This window comes from Eucyclogobius newberryi, unplaced genomic scaffold (assembly GCF_026437365.1).
Source record: "Eucyclogobius newberryi isolate DKJ021-1_F unplaced genomic scaffold, fEucNew1.0.hap1 SCAF_17, whole genome shotgun sequence".
Taxonomy (NCBI): Eukaryota; Metazoa; Chordata; class Actinopteri; order Gobiiformes; family Gobiidae; genus Eucyclogobius; species Eucyclogobius newberryi.
The window spans coordinates 34,806,848-34,824,514 of NW_027315801.1; the positions used below are offsets into that span (position 1 = coordinate 34,806,848).

Genomic DNA, 17,667 nt, shown 5'->3' on the forward strand with positions numbered 1-17,667 from the left:
AGCACACGGGTGAGAGAGAGAGCACACGGGTGAGAGAGAGAGAGCACACGGGTGAGAGAGAGAGAGCACACGGGTGAGAGAGAGAGAGAGCACACGGGTGAGAGAGAGAGAGAGCACACGGGTGAGAGAGAGAGAGAGCACACGGGTGAGAGAGAGAGAGCACACGGGTGAGAGAGAGAGAGAGAGCACGGGTGAGAGAGAGAGAGAGCACGGGTGAGAGAGGGAGAGAGCACGGGTGAGAGAGAGAGAGCACACGGGTGAGAGAGAGAGAGAGCACACGGGTGAGAGAGAGAGAGCACACGGGTGAGAGAGAGAGAGCACACGGGTGAGAGAGAGAGAGAGCACACGGGTGAGAGAGCAGAGTTCAAAGGTCAAAGGGTCACAGGAAAAGCTGTTTGTAGCTTTGAAAATGAGGCTCATTTGTATTTATTTTTCTAGTTTATTGTGTTTTCTTTTACCCAGTTTCACTCAAACTCACTGTTTTTTAATCCATACATTCGAGCTGTAAATCATGTGACGCGACCCCCACTTTGGGAACCACTGGCCCCGGTAAGCTTTAAAGTCCTCATGGAACCTCCTGTTCTTCTGACTCTGACTTGGTTTGGTGGTGTAAGTCAGAGTTGGTGAAGGAAGTATGACAAATAAGAGTTTAAAATGACAGGAAGTGGAGCTGAGTCCCTCTGTGATGTCATCAGTGTGCGACACAGAGACAGTTTAAACCATGGTTGGACTAAATGACGGTGTTTTGTGTGTCAGGTGGAGTTTGGCTCTTGTTTACAGTCTGGTTGCTATGGTAACAGCTGTGTCATATTTGTGCTTGTGTCCAACCAGGAAGTACAATTATAAACTTTACAAACTGTGTTCTCTGTCTGTAAATGGCGGCTCTTTCAGTTCTTTTCTGGGTTTAACGTGAAGCTAGCCCCTCACAGCAGTTGAGCATTTGTTTACTCGTTGCTACGGTGATGACGGCAAAGCAGTGATTCAACTACTACCGGAAAGTACTTGTGCGTTACACATTAGTATTGCAGCTTTGGAATTCTCACTGACCCTGTTATTCATGAGTCTGAAGCGACGTGACATGCTCTACTGCCATCTGGAGGACAAACGCTGCATGTTCACTGTGTCTACTGCCATCTGGAGGACAAACGCTGCATGTTCACTGTGTCTACTGCCATCTGGAGGACAAACGCTGCATGTTCACTGTGTCTACTGCCATCTGGAGGACAAACGCTGCATGTTCACTGTGTCTACTGCCATCTGGAGGACAAACGCTGCATGTTCACTGTGTCTACTGCCATCTGGAGGACAAACGCTGCATGTTCACTGTGTCTACTGCCATCTGGAGGACAAACGCTGCATGTCCACTGTTTCTACTGCCATCTGGAGGACAAACGCTGCATGTCCACTGTGTCTACTGCCACCTGGAGGACAAACGCTGCACGTTCACTGTGTCTACTGCCACCTGGAGGACAAACGCTGCACGTTCACTGTGTCTACTGCCACCTGGAGGACAAACGCTGCACGTTCACTGTGTCTACTGCCATCTGGAGGACAAACGCTGCATGTCCACTGTGTCTACTGCCATCTGGAGGACAAACGCTGCATGTTCACTGTGTCTACTGCCATCTGGAGGACAAACGCTGCATGTTCACTGTGTCTACTGCCATCTGGAGGACAAACGCTGCACGTTCACTGTGTCTACTGCCATCTGGAGGACAAACGCTGCATGTTCACTGTGTCTACTGCCATCTGGAGGACAAACGCTGCATGTTCACTGTGTCTACTGCCATCTGGAGGACAAACGCTGCATGTTCACTGTGGGCTGTTTCTCTTCTGTCGTTAGCAGCTGGCTAATGCTAGTGGCTATGCTAATAAACGTTACCCTACAGCAGACCTTTTTAATGAGCCTCATTTCCAGCTTTGTCGTCGTGATATATTACATTTAAAAACACATTACAGTTCCTTAAAACAACTATAAAAATAATAATTATAACTTTGTCCGTCTGTAACGCAGCTCCACGTCATGGCCACTAGATGGAGCTGTTGTTTGACTCTTAAGAACGATAATCCGACAGTTGTTTTTCACTCTTCTTCTCCTTGATCAGTTGAGTCAGAGTCAAACGGTGGTGCAGAGGTTGGTACTCTGGCCTGGTTTTGCATGTTCTGCCTGTGTCTGCTGCGGTTTGACCCTGTTCTCGGGGTCGGATCAGACCAGGAACTTCAGGCCGTCCGTGATTGGTCCTTTGGTGACTGGTAAACTCTCCGTCCAATCGCAGCCGGTCTCGTCATCTCTTATCCAAAGCCCCGCCCCTTTGACCTCCTGATTGTGAAAAGTTCAAAACCTCAGAGTTTCTCCTCAAAGTTTCTCCTGCTGCCGCCGTTTTAGCTCTAAAAACATTCTCAGAGTAAAGAAAACACTAAATCTGTCAAAATGTCAGAGGGACACGTGTCACTCACTCAAAACCCACTGGAGAAAACCTGGGTCCCCTGGATGAAGAGCCGGCTGAGCAAGAGAAGAGGCTGTGAGTACTTCATCTGTGAATGTGCCATTTCTAAAACAGGTCTAAACCAGGACTAAACCAGGTCTACACCAGGTCTAAACTAGGACTAAGCCAGGTCTAAATCAGGACTAAACCAGGTCTAAATCAGGACTGAACCAGGTCTAAACCAGGTCTAAAACAGGACTAAACCAGGTCTAAATCAGGACTAAACCAGGTCTAAATCAGGACTGAACCAGGTCTAAACCAGGTCTAAAACAGGACTAAACCAGGACTAAACCAGGACTAAACCAGGTCTAAATCAGGACTAAACCAGGTCTAAATCAGGACTGAACCAGGTCTAAACCAGGTCTAAAACAGGACTAAACCAGGTCTAAATCAGGACTAAACCAGGTCTAAATCAGGACTAAACCAGGTCTAAATCAGGACTGAACCAGGTCTAAATCAGGACTAAACGAAGTTTACACACACTTCACAAAAACGTGCAGTAAAATGTCTGTAGAGGAACCTGCGCACCACCGTTTGAAAAACACTGGCCTGCTTTATCGTGCATTTACCCTGTTATTGCTTTTAATCGTTTGTATTGTATTTTAAGGTCGTTCTGTGTCAAATGCGGTTTAGAAATAATGTCCAAACGTCTTCATGAACTCCTCTTGCTCTTAATTAACTGAATGAACTCAAAGGCAAGAGACTTTGGTTGATCTGTGGAAGTCTGACCTGTTACCTGAGGCACTTTCTCTTAACGACTCATTTAGGTTTATGACCCGGGTCAACGTCGTAGTTAATCAGTAATAGTGATTATTCAGGTCACGGTGTCACAGCAAGAAGCAACAAAAAAAGCGATTCTTGGGACAATTCCAGATGTAAAACTAGATCATTTCAATTCAGTCCCTGGAAGTCTATTGTTTTTATTTCTATTAACTTTAGTTTATCGTTGAGAAAGTTTGATTTCACGAAACTGTAGAAATTAAATCACAACATTTTAAAGCCTCAGAAAAAACATGCTCAACTTCAAATTGAAATTGATCATAATTTTAAGTGTAAAATCAGACGGATAAAACGCTTTTCACCAGATTGTAATAATATCAGTGCATTTCTAATCTGGACAAATACTCTACTAAATATATTTAAAAACAAATAAGACAGAGAATATCATCTTGTTTTGACAGATGAAGAGTGGGAACATGTGTCCATCCCAGAGGAGGAGCTCAAAGTCACATGTTTGGAGTGAATTCTGTTGTGAAAATGTGTCTGGTTTCTTCATAACTCCAGGTCAAAGTGCTCATTATTCACAGGGAAATGCAACTGCAGGAGAAACAGCGCCACCTGGAGGCAAACCACGTGTTCTGGGACTGTCCTGTCGCTCACAAATACTGGACTGAAAACAACACCAAGCTACAGACTGTACTTGACATTTCCATCGCATTAGATCTCAGAACTATGAACTCCTGCCATGGACACGACACATGGATACTTTTGGAATGTAACAAATGTGATCGACTTTGGACTAAACGGGACTTTCTTAATTGCAATTTTCGTTTCCGTCGATGTCTACTTGTGTGTCTTGTGTTTATACTTTAAAAAGAATTGTAATAAATTAAACTAAATGCGACCGATGAGGCTCGACCAGTAGAACTGGCCTTTTCTCGTTGGCGTTCCTCGTCGGCGTTCCTCGTTGGCCTTCCTCGTTGGCGTTCTTCGTTGAGCCTTCCTCGTTAAGCCTTCCTCGTTGGCCTTCCTCGTCGGCCTTCCTCGTTGGCCTTCCTCGTTGGCGTTCCTCGTTGGTCTTCCTCGTTGGCGTTCCTCGTTGGTCTTCCTCGTCGGCGTTCCTCGTCTGCCTTCCTCGTTGGCCTTCCTCGTTGGCGTTCCTCGTTGGTCTTCCTCGTTGGCGTTCCTCGTTGGTCTTCCTCGTCGGCGTTCCTCGTCTGCCTTCCTCGTTGGCCTTCCTCGTTGGCCTTCCTCGTTGGTCTTCCTCGTTGGCCTTCCTCGTTGGTCTTCCTCGTTGGCCTTCCTCGTTGGCCTTCCTCGTTGGCCTTCCTCGTTGGTCTTCCTCGTTGGCCTTCCTCGTTGGTCTTCCTCGTTGGCCTTCCTCGTTGGCCTTCCTCGTTGGCCTTCCTCGTTGGCCTTCCTTGTTGACGGTTGCGGCTTTCGTGTGTTTTCAGCGTCGGTGCCTCAGTTCACCAACTCGCCAACCTTGATCGTGATGGTGGGTTTGCCGGCGCGAGGAAAGACCTACATCTCCAAGAAGCTCACGCGGTACCTCAACTGGATTGGCGTCTCCACCAAAGGTACGGCAGAAGCGAGCGTAGAGAGAGCGCGGCGAAGTCTGCGCAGGGGACGATCCGGATGGTTTGGACATCTGCGAACGTGTTCTTAAGCGCGTGTGGTTCTTGCATGTTTGTGTTTCAGTTTTCTCCCACATTGTTAAAGATCCTGGCCGTGTTTAAGTCTTTTTTAAAGCACATTTAATGAAGAGTTTTAAGAGATACCAACAAATAAATGAAATTGGGACAATAAAAAAATATCACTCGCCGGTAAATGTATTAAACTCAAGTCTTAAATTTGACAAATGATTGCATCTGTTTTATTCAGAGCCAAAAACTGAAAAAATGTGTAAAGTTTATTTTATATTTTTATTCTTCAGCTGTTTACAAAAAACAAAAAATGTGTTTTTTGTTCATGGTCGATACTGATTGTTTATAATCTCAGACAAATCGATGACCGAAAAGCTCTGATAATGTTTTATACGTCACTAAAAGTCACAAACCTGTAAGAGTCAGATCTGTTCCACTGCCACAGGATTCATAGAACCACGGTTACACGTGTAACTGGTGTTTTGTTTTCACTAAAGTTTAAATAAAGTTTTAAGTGTAATCTTTAGGTCCAAAACATAATATTGTCTTTACTTTCTGTGTTTGTGTTCAGTGTTTAACGTGGGCCAATATCGAAGAGACGCTACGAGAACTTACAACAGCTTTGAGTTCTTCAGACCAGAAAACTCTGAGGCCATGAAGATACGAAGGTCTGAACCAGGACTAAACCAGGACTAAACCAGGACTAAACCAGGACAGAACCAGGACAGAACCAGGACAGAACCAGGACAGAACCAGGACTAAACCAGGACTAAACCAGGACTAAACCAGGACAGAACCAGGACTAAACCAGGACTAAACCAGGACTAAACCAGGACAGAACCAGGACAGAACCAGGACAGAACCAGGACTAAACCAGGACTAAACCAGGACTAAACCAGGACAGAACCAGGACAGAACCAGGACAGAACCAGGACAGAACCAGGACAGAACCAGGACTAAACCAGGACTAAACCAGGACTAAACCAGGACAGAACCAGGACTAAACCAGGACTAAACCAGGACTAAACCAGGACAGAACCAGGACAGAACCAGGACTAAACCAGGACTAAACCAGGACAGAACCAGGACAGAACCAGGACAGAACCAGGACAGAACCAGGACAGAACCAGGACTAAACCAGGACAGAACCAGGACAGAACCAGGACAGAACCAGGACTAAACCAGGACTAAACCAGGACAGAACCAGGACTAAACCAGGACTAAACCAGGACTAAACCAGGACAGAACCAGGACAGAACCAGGACTAAACCAGGACTAAACCAGGACAGAACCAGGACTGAACCAGGACAGAACCAGGACTAAACCAGGACAGAACCAGGACTAAACCAGGACTAAACCAGGACTAAACCAGGACAGAACCAGAACAGAACCAGGACTAAACCAGGACTAAACCAGGACTGAACCAGGACTGAACCAGGGCTAAACCAGGACTAAACCAGGACTAAACCAGGACTAAACCAGGTCTAAACCAGGACAGAACCAGGACAGAACCAGGACTAAACCAGGACTGAACCAGGACAGAACCAGGACTAAACCAGGACTAAACCAGGACTAAACCAGGACTAAACCAGGACAGAACCAGAACAGAACCAGGACTAAACCAGGACTAAACCAGGACTGAACCAGGACTGAACCAGGGCTAAACCAGGACTAAACCAGGACTAAACCAGGACTAAACCAGGACTAAACCAGGACTGGATCGTCTGACTCAGGCTTTAATCAGAGAGCAGTCCCACAAAACCTCAGTAAATCCAGACTCACTGTCTCGAGTCCGTCTCATGATTGAGCCTCAACACATGAGACTTAGTCTGGTTCGTCTCACTCAGGACTTCCTAAGTTGAACTCAACTTGGACTAACCAATTTTGACCGGCCACGAGACTGACCACCATTTGAGCTTTAGAGCGTCCAACAGTTGATGGTCTCATGCTTGTGTCTTCCGAAGTCTCACTCTTGTGTCTTCAGAAGTCTCATGCTTGTGTCTTCCGAAGTCTCACTCTTGTGTCTTTAGAAGTCTCACGCTTGTGTCTTCAGAAGTCTCACGCTTGTGTCTTCAGAAGTCTCACGCTTGTGTCTTCAGAAGTCTCACGCTTGTGTCTTCAGAAGTCTCACGCTTGTGTCTTCGGAAGTCTCACGCTTGTGTCTTCAGAAGTCTCACTCTTGTGTCTTCAGAAGTCTCACGCTTGTGTCTTTAGAAGTCTCACGCTTGTGTCTTCAGAAGCCTCACTCTTGTGTCTTCCGAAGTCTCACTCTTGTGTCGTCAGAAGTCTCACTCTTGTGTCTTCAGAAGTCTCACGCTTGTGTCTTTAGAAGTCTCACTCTTGTGTCGTCAGAAGTCTCACGTTTGTGTCTTTAGAAGTCTCACTCTTGTGTCTTTAGAAGTCTCACGCTTGTGTCTTTAGAAGTCTCACGCTTGTGTCTTCAGAAGTCTCACGCTTGTGTCTTTAGAAGTCTCACGCTTGTGTCTTCAGAAGTCTCACGCTTGTGTCTTCAGAAGTCTCACTCTTGTGTCTTCAGAAGTCTCACGCTTGTGTCTTTAGAAGTCTCACGCTTGTGTCTTTAGAAGTCTCACTCTTGTGTCGTCAGAAGTCTCACGCTTGTGTCTTCAGAAGTCTCATGCTTGTGTCTTTAGAAGTCTCACGCTTGTGTCTTCAGAAGTCTCACGCTTGTGTCTTCAGAAGTCTCACTCTTGTGTCTTTAGAAGTCTCACGCTTGTGTCTTCAGAAGTCTCACGCTTGTGTCTTCAGAAGTCTCACTCTTGTGTCTTCAGAAGTCTCATGCTTGTGTCTTCAGAAGTCTCACGCTTGTGTCTTCAGAAGTCTCACGCTTGTGTCTTCAGAAGTCTCACACTTGTGTCTTCAGAAGTCTCACGCTTGTGTCTTCAGAAGTCTCACGCTTGTGTCTTCATAAGTCTCACGCTTGTGTCTTCAGAAGTCTCACGCTTGTGTCTTCAGAAGTCTCATGCTTGTGTCTTTAGAAGTCTCACGCTTGTGTCTTCAGAAGTCTCACGCTTGTGTCTTCAGAAGTCTCATGCTTGTGTCTTTAGAAGTCTCACGCTTGTGTCTTCAGAAGTCTCACGCTTGTGTCTTCAGAAGTCTCACGCTTGTGTCTTCAGAAGTCTCACGCTTGTGTCTTCAGAAGTCTCACGCTTGTGTCTTTAGAAGTCTCACGCTTGTGTCTTCAGAAGTCTCACGCTTGTGTCTTCAGAAGTCTCATGCTTGTGTCTTTAGAAGTCTCACGCTTGTGTCTTTAGAAGTCTCACGCTTGTGTCTTTAGAAGTCTCACTCTTGTGTCTTCAGAAGTCTCACGCTTGTGTCTTCAGAAGTCTCACGCTTGTGTCTTCAGAAGTCTCACGCTTGTGTCTTCAGAAGTCTCACGCTTGTGTCTTCGGTAGTCTCACGCTTGTGTCTTCAGAAGTCTCACACTTGTGTCTTCGGAAGTCTCACGCTTGTGTCTTCAGAAGTCTCACGCTTGTGTCTTCAGAAATCTCACGCTTGTGTCTTCAGAAGTCTCACGCTTGTGTCTTTAGAAGTCTCACGCTTGTGTCTTTCGAAGTCTCACTCTTGTGTCTTCAGAAGTCTCACTCTTGTGTCTTCAGAAGTCTCATGCTTGTGTCTTTAGAAGTCTCACGCTTGTGTCTTCAGAAGTCTCACGCTTGTGTCTTCAGAAGTCTCACGCTTGTGTCTTCAGAAATCTCACGCTTGTGTCTACAGAAGTCTCACGCTTGTGTCTTTAGAAGTCTCACGCTTGTGTCTTTAGAAGTCTCACGCTTGTGTCTTCAGAAGTCTCACGCTTGTGTCTTCAGAAGTCTCACGCTTGTGTCTTTAGAAGTCTCACGCTTGTGTCTTCAGAAGTCTCACGCTTGTATCTTCAGAAGTCTCACGCTTGTGTCTTCAGAAGTCTCACGCTTGTGTCTTCAGAAGTCTCACGCTTGTATCTTCAGAAGTCTCACGCTTGCGTCTTTAGAAGTCTCACGCTTGCGTCTTTAGAAGTCTCACTCTTGTGTCTTCAGAAGTCTCACTCTTGTGTCTTCAGAAGTCTCACTCTTGTGTCTTCTGAAGTCTCATGCTTGTGTCTTTAGAAGTCTCACGCTTGTGTCTTCAGAAGTCTCACGCTTGTGTCTTCAGAAGTCTCACGCTTGTGTCTTTAGAAGTCTCACTCTTGTGTCTTTAGAAGTCTCACGCTTGTGTCTTCAGAAGTCTCACGCTTGTGTCTTCAGAAGTCTCACTCTTGTGTCTTCAGAAGTCTCATGCTTGTGTCTTTAGAAGTCTCACTCTTGTGTCTTCAGAAGTCTCACGCTTGTGTCTTCAGAAGTCTCACGCTTGTGTCTTCAGAAGTCTCACGCTTGTGTCTTTAGAAGTCTCACGCTTGTGTCTTCAGAAGTCTCACGCTTGTGTCTTCAGAAGTCTCACGCTTGTGTCTTCAGAAGTCTCATGCTTGTGTCTTTAGAAGTCTCACGCTTGTGTCTTCAGAAGTCTCACGCTTGTGTCTTCAGAAGTCTCATGCTTGTGTCTTTAGAAGTCTCACGCTTGTGTCTTTAGAAGTCTCACGCTTGTGTCTTTAGAAGTCTCACTCTTGTGTCTTCAGAAGTCTCACTCTTGTGTCTTTAGAAGTCTCACGCTTGTGTCTTCAGAAGTCTCACGCTTGTGTCTTCAGAAGTCTCACGCTTGTGTCTTCAGAAGTCTCACTCTTGTGTCTTTAGAAGTCTCACGCTTGTGTCTTCAGAAGTCTCACGCTTGTGTCTTCAGAAGTCTCACGCTTGTGTCTTCAGAAGTCTCACGCTTGTGTCTTTAGAAGTCTCACGCTTGTGTCTTCCGAAGTCTCACTCTTGTGTCTTCAGAAGTCTCACTCTTGTGTCTTCAGAAGTCTCACGCTTGTGTCTTCAGAAGTCTCACTCTTGTGTCTTTAGAAGTCTCACGCTTGTGTCTTCAGAAGTCTCACGCTTGTGTCTTCAGAAGTCTCACGCTTGTGTCTTCAGAAGTCTCACGCTTGTGTCTTTAGAAGTCTCACGCTTGTGTCTTCCGAAGTCTCACTCTTGTGTCTTCAGAAGTCTCACTCTTGTGTCTTCAGAAGTCTCACGCTTGTGTCTTCAGAAGTCTCACGCTTGTGTCTTCAGAAGTCTCACGCTTGTGTCTTCAGAAGTCTCACGCTTGTTTCTTCAGAAGTCTCACGCTTGTGTCTTTAGAAGTCTCACTCTTGTGTCTTTAGAAGTCTCACGCTTGTGTCTTCAGAAGTCTCACTCTTGTGTCTTCAGAAGTCTCATGCTTGTGTCTTTAGAAGTCTCACGCTTGTATCTTCAGAAGTCTCACGCTTGTGTCTTCAGAAGTCTCACGCTTGTATCTTCAGAAGTCTCACGCTTGTGTCTTCAGAAGTCTCACGCTTGTGTCTTCAGAAGTCTCACGCTTGTTTCTTCAGAAGTCTCACGCTTGTGTCTTTAGAAGTCTCACTCTTGTGTCTTTAGAAGTCTCACGCTTGTGTCTTCAGAAGTCTCACTCTTGTGTCTTCAGAAGTCTCATGCTTGTATCTTCAGAAGTCTCACGCTTGTGTCTTCAGAAGTCTCATTCTTGTGTCTTCAGGGCCTGTGCCATCTCGGCTCTGGAGGACGTGTACGAGTACTTCAGCCGCGACCTGGGCCAAGTCGCTGTGAGTCGCACAAACACCTCACACTCACACCAACTCCAGTCTAAACGTGTGACCCTTTCAGGTGTTCACACCAACTCCAGTCTAAACGTGTGACCCTTTCAGGTGTTCACACCAACTCCAGTCTAAACGTGTGACCCTTTCAGGTGTTCATACCAACTCCAGTCTAAACTTGTGACTCTTTCAGGTGTTCGACGCCACCAACACGACCCAAGAACGCAGAGACCTGATCCTCAGCTTTGCCAGAGAAAACGGATACAAGGTCCAGACTCTGGCGGTCATCTGCACTTTAACTCTGACCGGGTCAATATTGACTGTTTCTGCTGCAGGTTTTCTTCGTGGAGTCGGTTTGTGACGATCCCGAAATCATCGAGGAAAACATTAAAGTGAGTCACTGACAGTCCAACAAAGTCTATCAAAGTCTATCAAAGTCTAACAAAGTCTAACAAAGTCTAACAAAGTCTAATAAAGTCTAATGAGGTCTAATGAGGTCTAATGAGGTCTAATGAGGTCTAATGAGGTCTAATAAAGTCTAATGAGGTCTAATGAGGTCTAATGAGGTCTAATAAAGTCTAATGAGGTCTAATGAGGTCTAATGAGGTCTAATAAAGTCTAATGAGGTCTAATAAAGTCTAATGAGGTCTAATGAGGTCTAACGAAGTCTAATAAAGTCTAATGAGGTCTAATGAGGTCTAACGAAGTCTTGTGGTGCTTGGTCAAACAGCAGGTGAAGCTGAGCAGCCCAGACTACGTGGACTGTGACAAAGAAGAAGCTGTGAAGGACTTTCTGAAGAGGATCGAGTGTTACAAACAGAACTATGTCCCTCTGAACGACCAGAAGGACAGGTCAGCATCCGAGGGTTTTACTGGGTTTAGTCCTGTTCATTCCTGGTTTAGTCCTGGTTTAGTCCTGGTTTAGTCCCTGTTCTAGTCTTAGTTTGGTCCTGGTTTAGTTCCTGTTCTAGTCTTAGTTTGGTCCTGGTTTAGTTCCTGTTCTAGTCTTAGTTTAGTCCTGATTTAGTTCCTGTTCTAGTCTTAGTTTGGTCCTGGTTTACTTCCTGTTCTAGTCTTAGTTTGGTTCTGGTTCAGTCCTGGTTCTGGTGCCTGATTTAGTCTTCTTAACCTCCACACAAAGTTCTGTCATCACCACAGACTTACTGAGGAGGTGCAGAGAAGACTAAACTCAGCTCTTTCCTCAGGAGTCTCTCGTACATTAAGATCTTTAACGTGGGCAGTCGTTACCTGGTCAACCGCATCCAGGACCACGTCCAGAGCCGGATTGTGTATTACCTGATGAACATCCACGTGACGCCGCGCTCCATCTTCCTCAGTCGCCACGGCGAGAGCGAGCTCAACCTCCTCGGACGCATCGGAGGAGACACGGGGCTGTCAGCGCGAGGAGCCAAGGTACCGAACTCCAGTCCTAACATGGCACTGACCTCTGCTCCCATGCTCCTCTGACCCTCTCCTCTGACCCTCTGACCTTCTCCTCTGACCCTCTCCTCTGACCCTCTGACCTTCTCCTCTGACCCTCTCCTCTGACCCTCTGACCTTCTCCCCTGACCCTCTCTTCTCCTCTGACGCTCTCTTCTCCTTTGACTCTTTCTTCTCCTCTGACCCTCTTCTCTGACCTTCATCCTCTTCTCCTCTTTTCTCCTCTGACCTTCTCCTCTCCTCCTCTGACCCTCTCTCCTCCTCTGACCTTCTCCTCCTCTGACCCTCTCCTCCTCTCCTCTGACCCTCTCCTCCTCTCCTCTGACCCTCTCCTCCTCTGACCCTCTCCTCTGACCCTCTCCTCCTCTGACCCTCTCCTCCTCTCCTCTGACCCTCTCCTCCTCTGACCCTCTCCTCTGACCCTCTCCTCCTCTGACCCTCTCCTCCTCTCCTCTGACCCTCTCCTCTTCTCCTGCTCAGTACGCTCACTCGTTGGGGAAGTACATGAGCGGTCAGAACATTTCGGACCTGAAGGTTTGGACGAGTCACATGAAGAGGACCATTCAGACGGCCGAGGCGCTGGGCGTGCCGTACGAGCAGTGGAAGGCGCTCAACGAGATCGACGCGGTGAGTTTAGTCCTAGTTTAGTCCTGGTTTAGTCCTGGTTTAGAACTGGTTTAGTCCTGGTTTAGAACTGTTTTAGTCCTGGTTAAGATCTGGTTTAGTCCTGGTTTGGACCAGGTTTAGTCCTGGTTTAGACCTGCTTTAGATCTAGTTTAGGCCTGCTTTAGTCCTGGTTTAGACCTGGTTTAGTCCTGGTTTGGACCTGGTTTAGACCTGGTTTTGATGTTCAGGGCGTGTGTGAGGAGATGACCTACGAGGAGATCCAGGAGCATCATCCAGAGGAGTTCGCTCTGAGGGACCAGGACAAGTATCGATATCGATATCCCAAAGGAGAGGTGAGCGTCCACCGTCTGCACCACATTCACACTGGCTTTGTTACAACATGTCTCTGGTTCCTCGGTTCCCCGGTTCCTTGGTTCCTCGGTTCCCCGGTTCCTTGGTTTCTTGGTTCCTCGGTTCCTCGGTTCCTTGGCTCATGAGCCCATGTCGTGTCCCTCAGTCGTACGAGGACCTGGTGCACCGTCTGGAGCCCGTGATCATGGAGCTGGAGCGGCAGGAGAACGTTCTGGTGGTTTGTCATCAGGCTGTGATGAGGTGTCTACTCGCCTACTTCCTGGACAAGAGCGCCGGTGAGACCAGCACTACTACTAAGAATACTACACTACTACTAACGATACAGCACTACTGCTAAGAATACTACACCGCTACTAAGAATACTGCACTACTACTAAGAATACTACACTACTACTAACGATACAGCACTACTGCTAAGAATACTACACCGCTACTAAGAATACTGCACTACTACTAAGAATACTACACTACTACTAACGATACAGCACTACTGCTAAGAATACTACACCGCTACTAAGAATACTGCACTTCTACTAAGAATACTACACTACTACTAAGAATACTACACTACTACTAAGAATACTACACTACTACTAAGAATACTACACTACTACTAAGAATACTACACTACTACTAAGAATACCACTACTAAACACTTTGGTCACATTTTAAACACGACACAAGGAGTTACTTTGTTAGAAAACTGCTCAGAAAGAACCTCGTCGCACAGTAATTGTCTGTTGCGCGCGTCGCCGAATGTCTCTCCCCGCTCTCCGTCCTCTCGTTGGCTTTAACCTTGTGTTGTGTTTGTGGCAGACGAGCTCCCGTACCTGAAGTGTCCGCTCCACACGGTCCTGAAGCTCACGCCGGTGGCTTACGGTGCGTTCAAGCTCCTCGTCCGCTCGTCCGGCACCTCGACTGACCCTGTGTTTTCTGACCCTGTGTTTTTCTGACCCTGTGTGTTTTCTGACCCTGTGTTTTTCTGACAGTGTGTTTTCTGACCCTGTGTTTTTCTGACCGTGTGTTTTCTGACCCTGTGTTTTTCTGACCCTGTGTTTTCTGACCCTGTGTTTTCTGACCCTGTGTCTTCTGACCGTGTTTTCTGACCGTGTTTTCTGACCCTGTGTCTTCTGACCGTGTGTTTTCTGACCCTGTGTTTTTCTGACCATGTGTGTTTTCTGACCCTGTGTTTTCTGACCGTGTGTTTTTCTGACCGTGTGTTTTCTGACCCTGTGTTTTCTGACCGTGTGTTTTTCTGACCGTGTGTTTTCTGACCGTGTGTTTTCTGACCCTGTGTTTTTCTGACCGTGTGTTTTCTGACCGTGTATTTTCTGACCCTGTGTTTTTCTGACCCTGTGTTTTCTGACCCTGTGTTTTCTGACCATGTGTGTTTTCTGACCCTGTGTTTTTCTGACCGTGTGTTTTCTGACCGTGTGTTTTTCCGACCGTGTGTTTTCTGACCATGTGTGTTTTCTGACCGTGTATTTTCTGACCCTGTGTTTTCTGACCATGTGTGTTTTCTGACCCTGTGTTTTTCTGACCCTGTGTTTTCTGACCGTGTTTTCTGACCGTGTGTGTTTTCTGACCCTGTGTTTTCTGACCGTATGTTTTTCTGACCGTGTGTTTTCTGACCCTGTGTTTTTCTGACCGTGTGTTTTCTGACCCTGTGTCTTCTGACCGTGTTTTCTGACCTTGTGTGTTTTCTGACCCTGTGTTTTCTGACCGTATGTTTTTCTGACCGTGTGTTTTCTGACCGTGTGTTTTCGCTCTTTCTCAGGCTGTAAAGTGGAGTCGGTTTATCTGAACGTGGAAGCGGTGAACACGCACCGGGACCGGCCTGTGGTGAGTCCAAGCACCTCATTTATGTAGAGCAGGAGAAAAGAGCAGAGCAGGACCGTGACAAGTACTCAACGGTCTTCCTCAAGCAAACGTACAGGAGCAAAAACACGTAATGACCGAGTCCGAGAGCTCTGGAGACCAAGAGCGAGTCCAAGAGCTCTGGAGACCAAGAGCGAGTCCAAGAGCTCTGGAGACCAAGAGCGAGTCCAAGAGCTCTGGAGACCAAGAGCGAGTCCAAGAGCTCTGGAGACCAAGACCGAGTCCAAGAGCTCTGGAGACCAAGACCGGGTCCAAGAGCTCTGGAGACCAAGACCGGGTCCAAGAGCTCTGGAGACCAAGACCGGGTCCAAGAGCTCTGGAGACCAAGACCGGGTCCAAGAGCTCTGGAGACCAAGAGCGAGTCCAAGAGCTCTGGAGACCAAGAGCGAGTCCAAGAGCTCTGGAGACCAAGAGCGAGTCCAAGAGCTCTGGAGACCAAGAGCTCTGGAGACCAAGAGCGAGTCCAAGAGCTCTGGAGACCAAGAGCGAGTCCAAGAGCTCTGGAGACCAAGAGCGAGTCCAAGAGCTCTGGAGACCAAGACCGGGTCCAAGAGCTCTGGAGACCAAGAGCGAGTCCAAGAGCTCTGGAGACCAAGAGCGAGTCCAAGAGCTCTGGAGACCAAGAGCGAGTCCAAGAGCTCTGGAGACCAAGAGCGAGTCCAAGAGCTCTGGAGACCAAGACCGGGTCCAAGAGCTCTGGAGACCAAGACCGGGTCCAAGAGCTCTGGAGACCAAGACCGGGTCCAAGAGCTCTGGAGACCAAGACCGGGTCCAAGAGCTCTGGAGACCAAGAGCGAGTCCAAGAGCTCTGGAGACCAAGAGCGAGTCCAAGAGCTCTGGAGACCAAGAGCGAGTCCAAGAGCTCTGGAGACCAAGAGCTCTGGAGACCAAGACCGGGTCCAAGAGCTCTGGAGACCAAGAGCGAGTCCAAGAGCTCTGGAGACCAAGAGCGAGTCCAAGAGCTCTGGAGACCAAGAGCGAGTCCAAGAGCTCTGGAGTCCAAGAGCTCTGGAGACCAAGAGCGAGTCCAAGAGCTCTGGAGACCAAGACCGGGTCCAAGAGCTCTGGAGACCAAGACCGGGTCCAAGAGCTCTGGAGACCAAGACCGGGTCCAAGAGCTCTGGAGACCAAGACCGGGTCCAAGAGCTCTGGAGACCAAGAGCGAGTCCAAGAGCTCTGGAGACCAAGAGCGAGTCCAAGAGCTCTGGAGACCAAGAGCGAGTCCAAGAGCTCTGGAGACCAAGAGCTCTGGAGACCAAGACCGGGTCCAAGAGCTCTGGAGACCAAGAGCGAGTCCAAGAGCTCTGGAGACCAAGAGCGAGTCCAAGAGCTCTGGAGTCCAAGAGCTCTGGAGACCAAGAGCGAGTCCAAGAGCTCTCGAGAGTCATAAAAGTGACGACATTGATTTTTTCATTTTTGTTCAGATTTTCTCGTCTGCTCAAACCTAGGACTTAAACTCAAAATCTTTCATCAGAACATCATCATAAATATGCACAAAAAGCTCTCGAAAACCGACAGAAAAGTACTTTCAGCTGTTCAGTCTTTTAACTAGAGTGAAGTAAATGTACTTAAGTAAAGTACAGATGTACTTTGCTCCACCACTGCTGCTGTAGTTAGTAGATTAAGTGTTGGTCTATGAGGTGGAAGGTTGCTGGTTCAAGTCTCCTCTGACACATGTAGTCCACAAATAGACATTGAGTTTAGCGCTTTATGTTTTAAGTGTTTAAAGTATTTTTTTAGCATGTTTTAAGTATGTTTTGAGCATGTTTTAAGTATGTTTTAAGCATGTTTTAAGCATGTTTTATGAATGTTTTGAGCATGTTTTAAGCATCTTTAAGTATGTTTTGAGCATGTTTTTGTGCATGTTTTAAGTATGTCCAGCATGTTTTGAGCATGTTTAAAGTATGTCTTCAGCATGTTTTAAGTATGTTTAAGCATGTCTTATGCATGTTTTAGAGCATGTTTTAAGTATGTTCTAAGCATGTTTTAAGTATGTCTTCAACATACGTATGTTTTAAGTAGAGCTGGGTTTCGATTCAAATTTTGAGAATCGATTCGATTCCGATTTTTAAGTTTCAAAATATTTTTTTTCCGATTTCTCAGATCCCATCCGATTCGCTCGGATTTCGATCTGATTTCCGATTCGATCCGATTTCGATTCGATCCGGGGGTTAATGTTATTAAAAATGAAAAATGTATTTGAACCGTTTCCTTCACTTCATGACTGTGTAGAGAAGCAACATATTCAAACTAGTATTTTATCAATATTAAACAGCAAATCTTACAAGTATTGGTAGTTACTGATGGAAGACTGATGAAAAGGTTAAGGGTCAATTTACTTTCAAGAAAGATAATCCAGGAGTCCTAAATTATCTTTCTTGAAAGTAGATTGAAGTTCACTGAGGGAAATGTAGAAAATAATTTTAATAAAAAAATAATAATTATTATTTTTGTATTTTTTTTAATAAAAAAATAATAATAAAAAAAATCGATCTTTGGACGAACGAATCGATAATCGGTCATTAATATGCGAATCGATTAAAAATCAGAAAATCGATTATTTCAACCCAGCTCTAGTTTTGAGCATGTCTTATGTATGTTTTGAGCATGTTTTTGAACATGTTTTAAGTATATCTTCAGCATGTTTTAAGTATGTTTTAAACATGTTTTAAGCATGTTTAAAGTGCACAGTTTAAACACGTTCATACACATAAACATCTGAGTCTAAAGTGTAGAACGTTCTGGATTCTCGTGCTTTCTCTGACTTCCGTATCGTTCTTGTTGCTTCCAGAACGTGGACGTGGACCGAGAGCCCGAGGAGGCCCTGGAGACGGTCCCGGAACACATCTGACCCCACCCTCCCGAA

The 17,667-nt window shown here is 46.5% G+C and overlaps 1 protein-coding gene across 3 annotated transcripts in view; it reads left to right on the forward strand.

Moving 5' to 3' along the window:
* LOC140363558 (6-phosphofructo-2-kinase/fructose-2,6-bisphosphatase-like) overlaps positions 1-17,667 on the forward strand; it is a 20,920-nt gene extending 3,253 nt beyond the window's left edge. For 2 of the 3 annotated variants that reach the window (XM_072450191.1, XM_072450189.1), the window contains exons 2-14: positions 4,661-4,786; positions 5,424-5,520; positions 10,448-10,514; positions 10,699-10,773; positions 10,841-10,897; positions 11,236-11,357; positions 11,711-11,918; positions 12,426-12,572; positions 12,800-12,904; positions 13,069-13,198; positions 13,740-13,802; positions 14,701-14,765; positions 17,593-17,667. In XM_072450191.1, the coding sequence (XP_072306292.1) occupies positions 4,661-4,786; positions 5,424-5,520; positions 10,448-10,514; positions 10,699-10,773; positions 10,841-10,897; positions 11,236-11,357; positions 11,711-11,918; positions 12,426-12,572; positions 12,800-12,904; positions 13,069-13,198; positions 13,740-13,802; positions 14,701-14,765; positions 17,593-17,652 (1,322 nt within the window). In that variant the 3' untranslated portion in view covers positions 17,653-17,667. Of the gene's footprint in view, positions 1-2,396; positions 2,523-4,660; positions 4,787-5,423; positions 5,521-10,447; positions 10,515-10,698; positions 10,774-10,840; positions 10,898-11,235; positions 11,358-11,710; positions 11,919-12,425; positions 12,573-12,799; positions 12,905-13,068; positions 13,199-13,739; positions 13,803-14,700; positions 14,766-17,592 lie in introns of those variants that run through there. The other variant, XM_072450190.1, reaches the window with a different exon arrangement.